Here is a 14,597-nt window from a genome sequence, read left to right on the forward strand (position 1 = left end):
AAGCCATAAAACAGACCTCATGGAACCAAAGAAGGTCATGTCTGCCATCAGTGCCATGCCATCTGCCATCTTCCTTCAGGATCAGGTGAGTAACTATGCATGGAATAAATCTTTCCACAGCATGACAAGTGTTTTCCTGCCATTTTTTGGAGCTTCTTGATGTCTACGTTCCAGCTATGTGCTATATGAATTATCTCCTATCTAATTGCTGACAAAGTGGATTAGTAAGCAACCAAACCTTGAAGTTACAGAAAAATGCCCCTTTACAGGATTAGAAAAATCCTGCTTTTTACAGAAACATCATTGCTCCCAAATCAGTTTGGTGGGTATGAAATATACCAGGATTTTCCATTGTTAAAATAATTGATAAATAGGTTCACTTTACTAGCAAACTGCTGTATGTACCAAGTTCCTTAGAAATTAAGTTTGTAAGGTGGTGAGACTTTTCCAGAACAGTCCAGTCTGGTATGGTGTGATTTTTCTTTAGAATGTTAATTAATTATTATTATTCAATGATCCTTGATAATTTTTAACATATATTCTCCATATATGAATTTCAACTCGAGAAAAAGTTTACTTCTAAGACTTTGACTGCAAGTGGAGATAATCACGAAGATGATGACAGTGAAGAAGAGGAGTTGATTGAGGAAGAAAAGAAGAAGAAATATGAGAAAATTGAAGCAAAACAAAAGGAGAAAGAGCTCAAGAAGCAGGAAGGTGAAGAGAATGAGGCCACAGAAAATGAGGATAATAAGGAGGCAGACAATGATGCTGAGAATGACAAGGTGAAGAAACCTATCGGCAAGAAAGGTTACATGTCATTGAAATTTTCCTCTGATGAAGACAAAGACACTGGAAAAACTGACAATAAGGAAGCTGATAAGAAGAACAATAATGATGATTCCGAAGACTCTGACAACTCTGAGATGGAATCGCCTCAGAAATCTCGAATGTTCATTGACAGTGACTCTGACTTTGAAATTTTCGAGCCATCAAGCAGGAAGCGGAACACCAAAGATCCATCATCAGAGTCGGAGGATCTATCCTCAGAAAAAAAAAGGAGAAGAGGAAGCCTCTCACAAATACCATGTCATCTTCGTCTGAAGAAGATGGCGCTCAGGACGAGAAGAACGCTGATGAAGCGCGCGTGGTAGAAATTTTATTGACGGCCACAGAGACGCCCATGCAGAACAACCTGAGGGAATACCACAGCATGATATATTTTGTGAAGCCCAACCTGCTGGGCACCCGGAAGGAGTTCCACAACAAATTCGTGAAACCCATTAATACCGGGAGCAGGGCTAACGCAACTCCTTGTGATGTGAAGATTTGCGTTAGCACTGCTCCAGGTATTGATGGGTTACCTGCTGCCCTGCTCCTCCATTACCTGATCGAGGGTTGCGTTCAGCGGTTGGACTACACCGTGCTGAAGCCGTTGTTGCCACCCAAAATGGAGTACATATTTCCTGACATCGGGAAATCCTGGTGCAAGTTCTTCAATGAAAAGGAGAACGACAGGTACTGTATTGTTATACCCAATTTTCCAAAATTAAAGATGATGAGCATGGATTTCATATCAGGTTACTAAAACCCTTTTGCGAGGCCAATTGTATATCAAAAAGTCTATTTGGTTCTCACAAACTCAGGCATGTCCAAATGTTGAAGAAGGCATTGCATTAGGACCTGCAATGGCATGAGCAGCATCCTTACCTTGGCTCGAGCATTTAAGGCTTCTTTACTCATTTAGTTGTTAGTTTAGTTTCTATAACTCATCTCTGTCTTTTGGCTATTATTGATAAGCGTTATGTGGTAAATGTCTGCTGGCTGGAATTTTTTTTTCTCTCCTACATTTGAACAATGTATATAAATAATTGATATCAACATAGTATTTTTATTGATTTTACATTTTATTTAGTATTATTTGTTTTGTATCAAAGCCATAAAACAGACCTCATGGAACCAAAGAAGGTCATGTCTGCCATCAGTGCCATGCCATCGGCCATCTTCCTTCAGGATCAGGTGAGTAACTATGCATGGAATAAATCTTTCCACAGCATGGCAAGTATTTTCCTGCCATTTTTGGAGCTACTTGATATCTAGATTCCTGCTATGTGCTATATGAATTATCTCCTATCTTATTGCTGACAAAGTGGATTTGTAAACAACCAAACCACAAAATTCAAAAGTTACAGAAAATATGGCACTACAGGATTGTAAAATCCTGATTTTTACAGAAATATCATTGCTCCTAAATTGTTTTGGTGGGTATGAAATATACCAGATCTTTTCCATTGTTAAAATAATTGATAAATAGGTTCACTTTACTAGCAAACTGCTGTATGTACCAAGTTCCTTAGAAATAGACTTTTCCAGAACAGTCCAGTCTGGTATGGTGTGATTTTTCTTTAGAATGTTAATTAATTATTATTATTCAATGATCCTTGATAATTTTTAACAAATATTCTCCATATATGAATTATTTAAAATATTTTATATTTTCATTATTGAAGCATGGTTTTCTTTCTTCCAGGTTGCCATCCTCAAGGCACATCAAGGACAGGTAACTGGATTCCTTTTTACCAGTATAAAGATATGGGATACAAAGAAGCAAAAAACAATAAAGTGTAGAAAAAAAATTCATATATGAAAAATTTTAAAATTTAGCATATTTTTCACATTGTTTCACAAGATAAATCCATAGTTCATCTAAATTTAGTAGCTTCCTCATAATAATGAGAAATTTTAAATCAGTTCAATAAAATTCAACTAAAAAATAATTTAACTTTTGACAGAAGCAATATTTTGTTCTCCAGTTTCTAGTCTAGTGTCTCTACTGAATGTCTAATTATGATCTAATTTTTACATTCATCCAAACAATGGGTTGTATTACAAATAAATAATTAATAATAATAATGGGTTAATAATCAATGATGGTTAATCAATAGAAATTGGCGTTTTTATTCTTAACTCCTACTTTTCTCAATATTTACACAGAAAAATGTCTCATTGTCATCCCTGAAATTTCTACATTTTCACCAAGTGATGGATACTTTTGAAATAAATGTGACTATTTAGTCCTCAAAAGAGTGAAAAAAGTAAAAAGTTTATCATACATGTATGTATCATTTGCATTTGTAAAATAGTCATAAAGTGGAAATAGTGGATGTGTAATCTTGATTTTCATATTGATATTTTCATCTAGCAAGAAGTTTACTCATATCTTCATTTTACAGGAGTGTGATGCAAAAACTATTCTACAACTACAGCAATTGTGCTCTGCTATTCAGACAGCTGCTCGGCTGCTACTAAGAGCCCTTTCTCCTCCAGCTGCTCTAATTGCCCGGGTCACCACTCTCCTTGAGCAGCTCAGCAATCTAACTACAGAGCTTCATGTAGGTACATGAAAATAGCCATGATGCAAAAATAATTCCTTGGACCCAATTCTTTTGGACGAGACCAAGATGGTTGTCTATATTTGTTGATGTTTTTCATTTCACATTGACATGTCCTTTCATTTGATGAGGTTTGTTGAAAGAAATATAGGTACCTACAGTATATATTTCAGTGCTTTCAAGCAACAGGAATTGCTGTTCCACAAAAGTACTTTGAGCAGCAGCAAAGGCTGCAACTTGCAGCAGCAACTTGGCTGCAATCATTAAAATTCTTACAGCTTTTATCTTAATGTAGTATTTAATCTTCAGCAGATAAAACAATAGCCATGAGGATAGAAGAATAATGCAACAATTCTTCCTTTAATTAATTATTAGGATAGTGTGCTTTATTAAACCAAAAAGCAATTAACAAACAAAAGGATGCATTCTATTGACTGTAATATTTAGTATGGGCTATAGTCGAATGGTTAGTACGTTAACAACATTTCTACCTTGGAGCAAGTGGTGGTGGTTGTCAAGATGATGAATTAATAAAATTCCAGTTATTGCAGCCAAGAAAATATGAGGACTTTATTGGCACTGTACCACTGATGGGTTATGATGCTACTTAAGATGATGAAAACAATCTTAAAATCTATTCATAATGGGAGCTGTAATCAGAAATGATATACTATAAGTAAGATGTACTGCACCTGTTAAGATAAATAAACTAGCATTAAACCTGGAATATGGAAGCAAATATTGTAGAACTGAATGACGTCAATGGATATTTGGGGAACTTGAAAATATGGAATGGCAATCTATAGAAGGATGGCTTGAACTTGAATTGAGTTTAATAACATCACTAGTATACATACCAATTCAATCATTAGGCAAAAAAGGACAATAATGCCAAAACTGAAAAACCTTACAAGTAAGAAATAGGTAATTATCTGCATAAATAAATGCTCGTAATGAAATAGTGAAGAGTACAGTTTAAGTGCGATCAGTAGCCTAAACTGTAGGAAGTGTTTTAGTCAACATTAGTTGATTGAAACTATATTATCTAATGCCCTTACACAAAAAGAAAAAACGTCAGCCAACTTGTCAAGTCATTACCATTCTTCTATTGCTAACTTAAACACAATATTGTTTCTCCCTTATATAGCAAAATTTCTTGCTTCAATTCATTGCCTCCTAAATTACAGTAGTGCCTAGAATGAGATATAAAGATATGCTGCATAGTTATTCATGAACTAGATTAAATTAATTATGGGTGTTATAAATATATGACGCATATGTTATGAACTAGACATATTATGACTACTTGTGAGATAGTGAACATTGAAGCAACGAGTGTTTGTGTAGGTAGGGAATTGAGTGTCGAGTGAAAAACTGGCTCTAAAAAATTTATCACTTCATTATCATAGTATAGTTTGACATCAAACATATGATCACTTCAACAAGTTCGATGTCAAAAACTTACAACTGTTTAATGTCTCTGATTTGTTGTAAAAAATTTGACGCTTTCTGCTCACATTCTATTTGTATTTCACAATGTGCCATCAATCGACTTTAAGCACAAAAATCATCAACCGCAAAATTCACAATATTTTATTTATATGCAGTCAATAAGAAGTTCACTAAACAAAATGTATATCTCCTGTTGGGCAGCGGGATGGCGGCATTGAAGTTCGTGACAACAGTGAAGTATGGCGAGACCTGGGCTGCAGTTTTGAGGACCTAGTGTCCTCCATTCTTAAGTGCTTAGATCTATGGCTTGAGAAACGGCTGGGTGAGCTTCACACTCATCTCAGTGACATCAAGAATGCCGTCAAGAATCTAAGAACTGAGATTCTGTCAAAATTTATATGCAAAGATGAGCTTTATTCCCTTGTGCTAACTGCAGTGCGAAGAATATCGGGAGGAGTGCAGAAGATTCAATGTTGGATGCTATTCATGCCTGACCAGTCTAAAGAAATTTTAAGCATTTGGATGATGCAGTTGTACGCTGTGATACTGATGTTACCTCAAGCTACTGTTGTGTTAGCTCACTGTCACTGTACAAATGAACGAAATGCAAAAATATTGAACAAGTCTTGTGCAAGTTTACTTGTTGTTCTCAAACGACTGGAAGAAATCATGGATGAAATTCGCTCTACAACGTCCTTGAAATGCGTAAATGGGAACAAAAAATATGACGAAAATTCTCAGGGTGGCTTCCTGAAAGCTGTTGATGAAGTTCTTGAATTGTTGAGCCAAACTTCCCTACGTCCTGATGACCAAAATGTTCAGCCTGAACAACAAAATACTGAAGTTGATGAGGTGTTGAATAGATGCTCCAAAGAACAAGAATTTTCTCGTCACCCAAAAATTTCCGATGGTAATTCTATTGACGCACATCGTGTTGATCTGAAGAAAAATTCTCCAAGCAAATGTGTTCTTGATAACTCAACTCCTCTGAGCCAGCGCGTCAAAGGACCCCTGGAAGAAATATTGCGTCATGTGATCTCTATTGCATATTGTAGTTCACAGGACGACAGTAAGATCATCATGTCGCAAGGTGAAAAGGTTAGTGTAAATACGATCTATGATGCATCTCATGTTTATTTTACATCATTAATGCTAACGATTTACTTACGCTCATCTAGTTTCATAGTTCATCTAGATATCATACGCTCATCTAGTTTCAAGCATTTTTTATTATAATCGTTTGAAGGCTTAAATTGACAGCATTGACTTAGCATTTTCATATAATTTGTAGATTCGTCTCTGAAAATTTCCATGAAACTTTATTCGAATCTACCCTCAGTTGCTTTCCTGCTTGAAGAAACTCGTGGATGTTGAGTCCTCAAATTTACACATCAGCAAACAAGACTTCGCAGCAACAGATGGTTATGAGCTGGATTTTATGATGGCATGTGAAGATCTGTCCGAGTGCGTGGAGAAGTTGGAGCAAACTGCCAACACTTGTCTCATTCGCTGCTATGTGCGCTCTTTTGCTAGTGTCACGGAGCCTTTCAACAAACTTATTAGCTCCTACAGAGGTGAGTTGGCTTAAGAAATAGGTAATCCTCACTGAATATGACAGGTAAACTTTCTGGACTCTCAGCTGGGATGAACTTTCTATACAAGTCTGAACTTATTTATTCTGTCGAAAGAATTACTGCTGTTTCCAGCACTTTCTGCTAATAGAATTTATCAGTATAAGTATTGCCTATAAATCCGAAAATTTCTTGTACATTTCAGCTGAGAGTGATTCGTGCAAGTCCCGCGATGCAAGCTCATCACGTTCTCTCCCACACCTGCAAGAATGCGTTGCTGATCTGGATGAGCACATTGACAAAATATTTCAGATAGTGGCTTTTGCGGCTGCATCTTCTACTGACAAGTCTCGTGAGTTAATGGCTTGTACTTGGTAGTCATTGAGGTTTCTTCACTGATTTGTATCTCGTTGTACTGTACTATTGACTTATACTTGGAAGCAATTGAGGTGTCTTCAATGATTTGGATCACATTGTACTGTGCTATTGTGCATGCTTTTGAATATTAGCCAAGAATTTGAAAGCAAAGAAGACAACAAGCAAATTCACAATATCTTCATCACTAACGTTTTAGAAAGAAAAGGTATATGATCTGTTCAAAAACTTGAAGAATACAAAGATACTTAATATTATGCCTAACTTTACACGGAAGAGATTTAAACCTTAATGCCCAATAACTGGACATAGAAACATTAAAATCTATCCAGGAAAAGAAAAATCAAGAACTATTAGGGTCGTTTGGTAAGGTTTCATTAATAAAAAGATTTGATTCCAGGTTCTTTTAATCTAAAGCGCCAGAAGTAAAATGTGAAGTAGTTGTCGGGCGTGAAGAATGGGGCATTTTTATAAACAGAACTCAAAAACTCTTTCTACGGTGTTCGAATAATCTGATGCAGAAGTTACGCAACATCCTATAATTTTTTGGAATTAGTTTCAACAAAGATACTTAAAAACTATTCTCACGAAATGTTTTCAGAATGTTGACTTGCATTTATTGTTGTCAACAACACAAATTTTTTTTCCATTTTCTGGTATAAGGATGATATTCCTGTCCAGATCAGGTCCTCTCTCGATTCCAAGCATAGAAGTGCGCATTTGCATGCGCCGGAATGCATATTTCATGATATTGACTGAGCTACATGGCAAGACTTTTCGTTATACAGTTTTGCTTACCCGTCGGCTCCACTCTGCCGCCCGCTTCCACACCTTACTTTGCAACGTACTTGTGTCTTGGAATGATTTAAAATTTTAGGCTCGACGTTTCGTTTGATGCTTCTGATCTGAGGATTTTGGAAGCGCTCCGTTGTTATAAAAGGGATACTTTGATAAACAACGATAATGGGAACTACATGCTCGAAATTGTCGATCAATAGTTTTTTTTTTGCCGTTCATCTGCCATTTAAGTTTAAATCTCTACCGTATAAACTTGGTCGTGATCGTACTTGTATTGTTCTATTTGTGTTTTAAATGAACATGTAGTGAGTTTGCTTGGCGTTTTCTTGGCTTTTAAATCCATGGTTAACTTATGATTAAATCAAACTTACAATGTAAAAGGTACGTAACTTGTATACTTCGGAATGAATCCTAAGTAAAATGATGTACATGTATGTATTCAATATTAAGTAATTAAATCTATTAAATTACTCGATTAATACATGGTTGTGGTAAATTGTACCAATTAGCAACAGTTCATTACTCACATGTTAATTATTCTGTTCCGTATATTTTATTAAATTCTAAATCTCAATTGTTGCTTGCTGATGATATTTCTTCCTTCAGGGAGCAGTACTGTGCGTCACTGCCTGCTCAGCTTGGAGTGGCTGGAGTCTGAACTCGTCACATTCGTGCTTCAGCAACACGCTCACCCCCAAACCAAAGTATGTTGGGCGATATTTGTCCTATAAAGTTATAAAAAATCCCCGCTGTCTGGAAAAATACTAATTTGAATTATCTTCAAGTTAAGTTTTCCTTTTGATAAAAAATCCCAATTCCAATCAGATAGAGAAGAATGTGAAAGTGAATTAACTCTGAAAAATCCAGATTTAAAGAAATTCCATTGTTGTTGATGTAACAGGACGACTCGGACACGTGGTGCTCCAAGCAGCACATCGGAATGCTGACGAAGCATTGGACGGAGGCGGCTCTTGTTTTACAGCGTTGCCTGGATGCGTCTCTAGACCCTGCTGCCTTTGTAATGGTAGTTAATGGAGACTTGGATTGTTTATATTTTTCAACTCTATTAACCATATTCATTTACCGTATGTTGACTTCGTACACAATTAGAAGGCTTTTTTCATCTTCAAGCGTGTTTTAAAATGATAAAATCCGGCATATCATTGATTGAATTTGCGAATGAAAACTGGCTTTGAAAGCAAAGAACCATACCTACATAGTTACATACCATATAAAGATATGGTAGATCTTTTCGCTGTGTTTCTAAATTGCAAACATTTGCTGCTAATCATACTATAGTGAATAAGTTCACAACTGCCTTATTTGTCATCAACCGTTAATTCCATGATGTTTTCTAAGCATGACTGCCATGCATACAGGGCTGCTATTTATGGTCTCACAGTCTGCCGATTTGCCTCGAAATAAGCGAAGCTTGAACTGGAATGCGGCTGTTTTTCGCTATGAATTAACTTTCATTAACTTATTCAGGTGACCCAGAGTGAAGTGCACGCGGCCTGGTGGGAAGTGAAACAGAACTTGTATTCTCAGGACGTGGCGATTGTACACGAACCTGTAAGGCGAGTACTGAACCTTGTGAAGCGTGTCGTCGTCGACATGGATGCTGCAGATGGCTTCTTGAACGACCTGCAGAAGGAACAGTTTTCCAAAGGTATCAACTATCAACCACACTAAATAAAATAATTAGGCTATTGTAGAAAGAAAATATTGGGTAAGTTATCATCTTTAATCTTACATACAGCTGCCGGTCCGTATATTTTAGAGCCGGTCCGTATTTACACACATTTCTATAAAAATATTCAGCTGCACTACGTTGCAGGTAATTAACACGGTTTACATCTTCTATTCTCGCCTGAGAATAATTTCTTGACGCTTTCCTGCCATTTATTTGTAATCAGTGACTGATTACAAATAAATTTTTTTTAGATTATTATTTATGCTAAATTTGCTTTCGTCTTCTTTTTTCATGGGTTTTGTAGGAAATATTTAATTTAGTACTTGTAATTTACTGAATGAAATTGGTAGCAATTTATGAATTTGTTTTAATTTTTTTTAGCAAGACAAGAGCTGAATCGGAGCATGACAAGCGTTTTGGGTGCTCCTGAGAACCTACGTTTACGTCGTTCACTTCTGAAGCGCGTGCAGCTGACTCTCACGTTGCTCACTAGGCTGTCATCCTCCCTGCACAGCTCAACACTCAGGCAAAATAGTGCACTTCAGCAGCATGTCATGCATCCCAACCTGGACGCTGCCAAGAGTAACTACGCTGCGGAAAAGAGAAAGATCACTGTGTCCAAAACTGTCTCTACTGGTGAGTGTGGCTTTTTTTTGCCTTATATCAAAAGTCACTTGTCCAGCTATAGTATTTCCTACATCAGTTGATATTGGTACTCAATTTTCGAAGTGCTTATGAAAACTATAAAAATGTGACTAATAAAAAATTATATAATCTCAGGGTATTTATGATTTTTCGTAGTATATACTGATTTAAAAAATATAACTCGGTACTCACTGCAGTGAGTGACAGCGCGCATTTTCTCGCCGACGAAAACGTGAAGTTACAGACGGACGAACGGACATGGCGAGCACAATAGTAGCGCCTTTTTTTCATAAATGAGAAAATGCGCCAAAAATGTCTTCGTTTGTCAAATTGGTTCCAATTTTCAGAACATGCGCCCAGTGATTGGTTATTCTCATCCGACATCGCGAACATTCCTCGTGACGTAGCTACTCCGTTTCAAAATTCATCGCTATCTGGAAAAATTCCTGTCACATCAAGGACTCCTTGCGTCAACCTTACCGATGAAGCATCCTGTTGTGGGAAGGACATTACTGAAGATGCAACATCAGCTGTCAATTCTAACCCAACCCCTAAACTTAATTCTGAGTCCAGCGTGGCAAAAACTAATGGCAATATAAAATCTTATCTAAATAGTGAAGAAAATATAGAAGACGTGCACTTTGCCTACGAAAATAGCGATAACAAGACAACGTGTGGAGATGAGAGGAAAAACTCTTGTGTCGTTTCTTCTGTTCGTGATGCGCTCTCTCCCCCTACTCCCAATTTCTGGTGTAATGTTGAGAACGGCTCTGTGGATAGCATGTGCGACGACACAACTTTTGACCTCACTCGTCTGCTGGCCGCAAATCCTCAGGACGCTTCCGTCAGGTCCTCCATACGCGCCTCCGTCAGGAGCCGACTTCTTAAAGGTTTACGCGGCGCATCCGGCAGAGGCTTATCGCCAAGAGTGAGTTTGAACATTTTGATGCATCCATTTATAATAAGTATATATGCAGTTATCAGAATCATGGCTTTAATGCTGAGAATATGTTTTGAAATGTGACCTGTTTAAATACCTATGAAATGAAGTTTCACGAGGCTCGTCAGATATCAGTCTTTTACTCTAATGCATTGTGTTTGATTGATTATTTTGGCAATCTTTCAATTTATTGTATTTTTAAATAAAAGTGAAGCATTTAAAGAAGTTATCCGCTTATTTTTTAGGTAAAAGGCATCAATGTTGATCTCACCGGATTCCTAAGTCCTGCCTCAAAATCTACTGTTGCGAGTAAGTTAATCTAATATAACTTGTTGTCATTTTGAAATCAACGTTTCTTCACGATATATTGTTCTTAACCATTGCTTTTAATAGCTTCTCAAATCTAGGCTTTGTCTGATTGTAGAATAATTTAAACCTAATTGAACAGATGGGGGTGTGAGATGTCAACCTTCTCAACTGCCTCCGCTTCCGGCAAGAACTGCTCGTCGCATTGAGACCAACAACAAACCTCATGTAGAGGACCCAAATTCTTTGCCGCCGGTTGGTGATTGTGTTTCTGTGATCGAGGAACTGAGCAAGGCACAAGTCGACGTTGATGAGGAGCATCACCCTGCGGAGGAAGAGCAAGGTTTGGTGACCACGTCGCTTGTGCAAGAACTCACAGGTAAGGCGAGTTACTTTGTAATTTATTGATATCGAAAACCTATTGAATCAAAGCAGGTTATGAAAGATGTTCAATTATCAGTCGTATAAAACAAGGCTCTTAAGTGTAAAACTAAGATATTTTTTACTTTACTATTGACAGTGAAATGTTGATTATTTTATCAGGATTGTTGGAGAATTTGACAAGTCTGGCCTCGAGCTTTACCTCTTGCTCTCCTGCTTGTGACGATGATGGCATCAGTGCCTCCAAACCTGCACGCCAGAATGCGACGCAAGAATCCTCTGAAGTCCAAAGCATTCAAACTTCAAGTAACAAATCTACTGCTATTATAGATGACACAAGCTTAGGTTATATCCTGGAAACGTTTGAAAAGTCTGACCAGGCAACGAAATTAGTAAACGAGTTGCCAAAGGATGGAAGTGAAGTCCTTCGTGGCATCAAGCTTCACGGAATTTCATTTTCTCCCAAATTCCCTGATATCGAGTCGAAAGATTCAGGCGAAATCTCCTTTGATATCTCCCATCCATTGCCTACTGACAGCAAAAATTTAACTGGAAACTCGGCCGTTTGGGAAAATTTTACTCTTATCGTTGATGACGAAACTACTCAGCAACGCCGAATGTTGAAATTTGTTGATAAATTCATGAGCACTAATCAAGTAGTTGCCTCTTTGATTCAAGAAGTTGACGAAGAGTTTTCTGGCGAAAGGAATCTGCAACATCATTCTAAAAAATCAAACGATGAAAGCAAGAGCACTATTACAGCTTTTGTTGAAACGAGTTCAAAGTCTAAATGTATTGAAAAAATTCATCATGCAAATAGTGACTGTGACACCAAGCAAACCTGCCAAGGGACTTCATCTGTATCTACTGCCAGTCAAGAGACAAGCGCCGTTACTGCGTCTCAAGTCTCTTATTCAATGAATGGCATTGCTTCTTTCAAGTCGAGTGTGGCTTCTGTTGCTACTCCAGATAGTGTTGCAATTGATTCACCGCAAAGAATGTTTGATATTCAGACTTTGCGTTCTAAATTGGCTAAATTGAGGTACAAATTTAGCCGGTACTAGTTTTTTTTTCACTCAAGGTCAGTTCTTGTTGCATGTTCGCATCTTCTTGTTCGATGCGAACATGTAGCATTAGTCGGGTAACTTAAATATTTCGACAGCCCAACAACACATTCTCTCATTTAGAGAATTATGATAATTTGGTTATTCTTCCGTAGGCTTTAAACTACTGGTTTTTCAGTTATCGGTGTGAATAATGAACGCTTTTATCTGTTGGTCCCCAAAAGTTTTAGAGCATAGAGGTAGAAGAGGTTTAGAAATTTTAGAGCAACCTCGTGTGAAATGGCATTCCGTCCAAAAATTATATCTGGCCTCATGTTGACTTGAAAAGTTTGTTTTAAGTGTTTAATTTTAAATGATTTACAGGAAAATATGTGTCTTAATTCAATTTTATGACTTTTAAGCTTTAACAGTATCTTCAGTCAGTTTTAACACAGAAGTTTAATAAATATTCAGTTTTCTTAACCTTAGGAGGTCTTATTTATGAGTTTCTTTCTGTATGATAAGCAATAAGCAGCGCAGTGCAGTCTGACGAAAAATTGGGAATGACGTTGGTACGTATACCAGTTCTTTCTCTCGTAAGGAGCGTAGGAAACGTTATGTTACATCATAATAACATGATTTGGGCGCTAATACCGTCGTCGGTGCTGCGCCGTATCTTAACCAAGTAACCAATAACATGATTTGAGTTTAAATAAATATGTACCTCAACCTTCCTGTAGATTTCGGGTCAAAATGACCTGCATTACCGTCCCGATGTCCACAGGGCGTAGGGCGTGTACCCGAAATGAAGACAAAAGTAGGTATAACTCCACGCCTATGATTAGTCATGAAATGCATCGGATCCTAACCGAATCGACACAGAAACGACTTTAAACCTACCGTCCGTTGAAAAGATTTGAACAAAGGGTCAGGCTAGTCAAGAAAAGTACAAGAATCGGCGACAGGCCTATTCTTCAATGCCGAAGGTACTAAAAAGAAGATACTATTACTTTAAATTCAGAAGAGTATTAATCGATTAACGAAAGATTTACGGTTCATTTCAAATATACCAGCCTGTTCATTCTACTGATACATAATTTTAAAACAATTCAAACTGGTATGTGTCGACTTTCTCGACCCCTCTAACTTAATTACCTAATTAAGACCATTCCTGGAATTCAAACCGGGAGCACTGCAGATTCTTGCGTCACAGCCATCACGTGGCAACTTTTAGCAGACTCGAGCAAATGCGTATCGCCATTCGAGCATTGTTTTGCTTAGGTGACTGTGTTGACAAGAATATAAGCATCTGGTAAGTAATAAGTTATCTAGAAGCAGAATTGTTCTCGAAACATAGAAGCAGAGCTATTTTGGATGTAAAAATTCATCCTAAGCCCTGTAACAACGGTGTAATTAGCCCCGGCAGTGTACATTTGTCAAAGCGAATATGTATCATCACTATATGCTAACCTTTGAATTACCATTGACAATTTTTGTATTGATTAACATCACGATTTCACTAATAAAATTGCCAAGGAGCTTTATTTGGTTCTTGTTTACTCAGAACTTTCGTCGTTTGACTGGGACTAAAATTTAACCCGTTAAAATTACTTTCCATTACACAAGCAATTTTCATCTATTACGAAATATACTTATTTAAACTCGACAACTTATACAATAATTTACGTGTTCTGATACACAATGCAGTGTAACAGTGTTAACAAGGCATCTTTGCCAACCACGATTTCCGTACATCTCCCTGGAGCAGTAGATCTCGTTATAATCCCATCGCTGGAGAACAAGTATATGGCGCCATACCATCACAAACTATATTGGATTATCTATTTTTTCTTCGTTATTAATTAATTTATTTTATCTTTTTTTGATAAGCCATTCTAGGTATAGAACGTCATAAATATAAATAATGAGGTTTTTGGGGTTGTGATTGACCCCTAATAGCAAAGCTCGTAAAATCCAACAATTAATCGTTGCCGTAGGTTT

General features: G+C 37.2%; 1 protein-coding gene across 2 annotated transcripts; it reads left to right on the forward strand.

The window, feature by feature from the left end:
* On the forward strand, positions 1-13,509 carry LOC108669468. 2 transcript variants are annotated; one of them, XM_047883402.1, is made up of 15 exons: positions 1,371-1,518; positions 1,938-2,019; positions 2,531-2,560; positions 3,234-3,392; positions 5,046-5,942; positions 6,184-6,418; positions 6,621-6,767; positions 8,195-8,292; positions 8,490-8,612; positions 9,077-9,257; positions 9,663-9,917; positions 10,274-10,854; positions 11,112-11,175; positions 11,315-11,551; positions 11,716-13,509. In XM_047883402.1, exons 1-15 carry the CDS (start codon positions 1,451-1,453, stop codon positions 12,615-12,617), a joined length of 4,059 nt encoding a protein of 1,352 aa, XP_047739358.1. In that variant the 5' UTR covers positions 1,371-1,450; the 3' UTR covers positions 12,618-13,509. The 2 variants fall into 2 exon arrangements, with proteins under 2 accessions (XP_047739362.1, XP_047739358.1); XM_047883406.1 differs by lacking the exons at positions 1,371-1,518; positions 1,938-2,019 and adding an exon at positions 1-85.
* The last annotated feature ends 1,088 nt before the right edge of the window (positions 13,510-14,597 follow it).

Source organism: Hyalella azteca, unplaced genomic scaffold (assembly GCF_000764305.2).
Source record: "Hyalella azteca isolate HAZT.00-mixed unplaced genomic scaffold, Hazt_2.0.2 contig1645, whole genome shotgun sequence".
NCBI lineage: Eukaryota > Metazoa > Arthropoda > Malacostraca > Amphipoda > Hyalellidae > Hyalella > Hyalella azteca.

What these genes read in the sequence shown, in the direction of transcription:
- LOC108669468 (XM_047883402.1), top strand. Translation starts at nt 1,451, where the DNA reads ATGGAGTACATATTTCCTGACATCGGGAAATCCTGGTGCAAGTTCTTC. An exon ending in TCAAGGCACATCAAGGACAG is followed by an intron (nt 2,561 to 3,233) that starts GTAACTGGATTC and finishes TTCATTTTACAG; the next exon opens with GAGTGTGATGCAAAAACTAT. An exon ending in GTCCAAAACTGTCTCTACTG is followed by an intron (nt 9,918 to 10,273) that starts GTGAGTGTGGCT and finishes TCCAATTTTCAG; the next exon opens with AACATGCGCCCAGTGATTGG.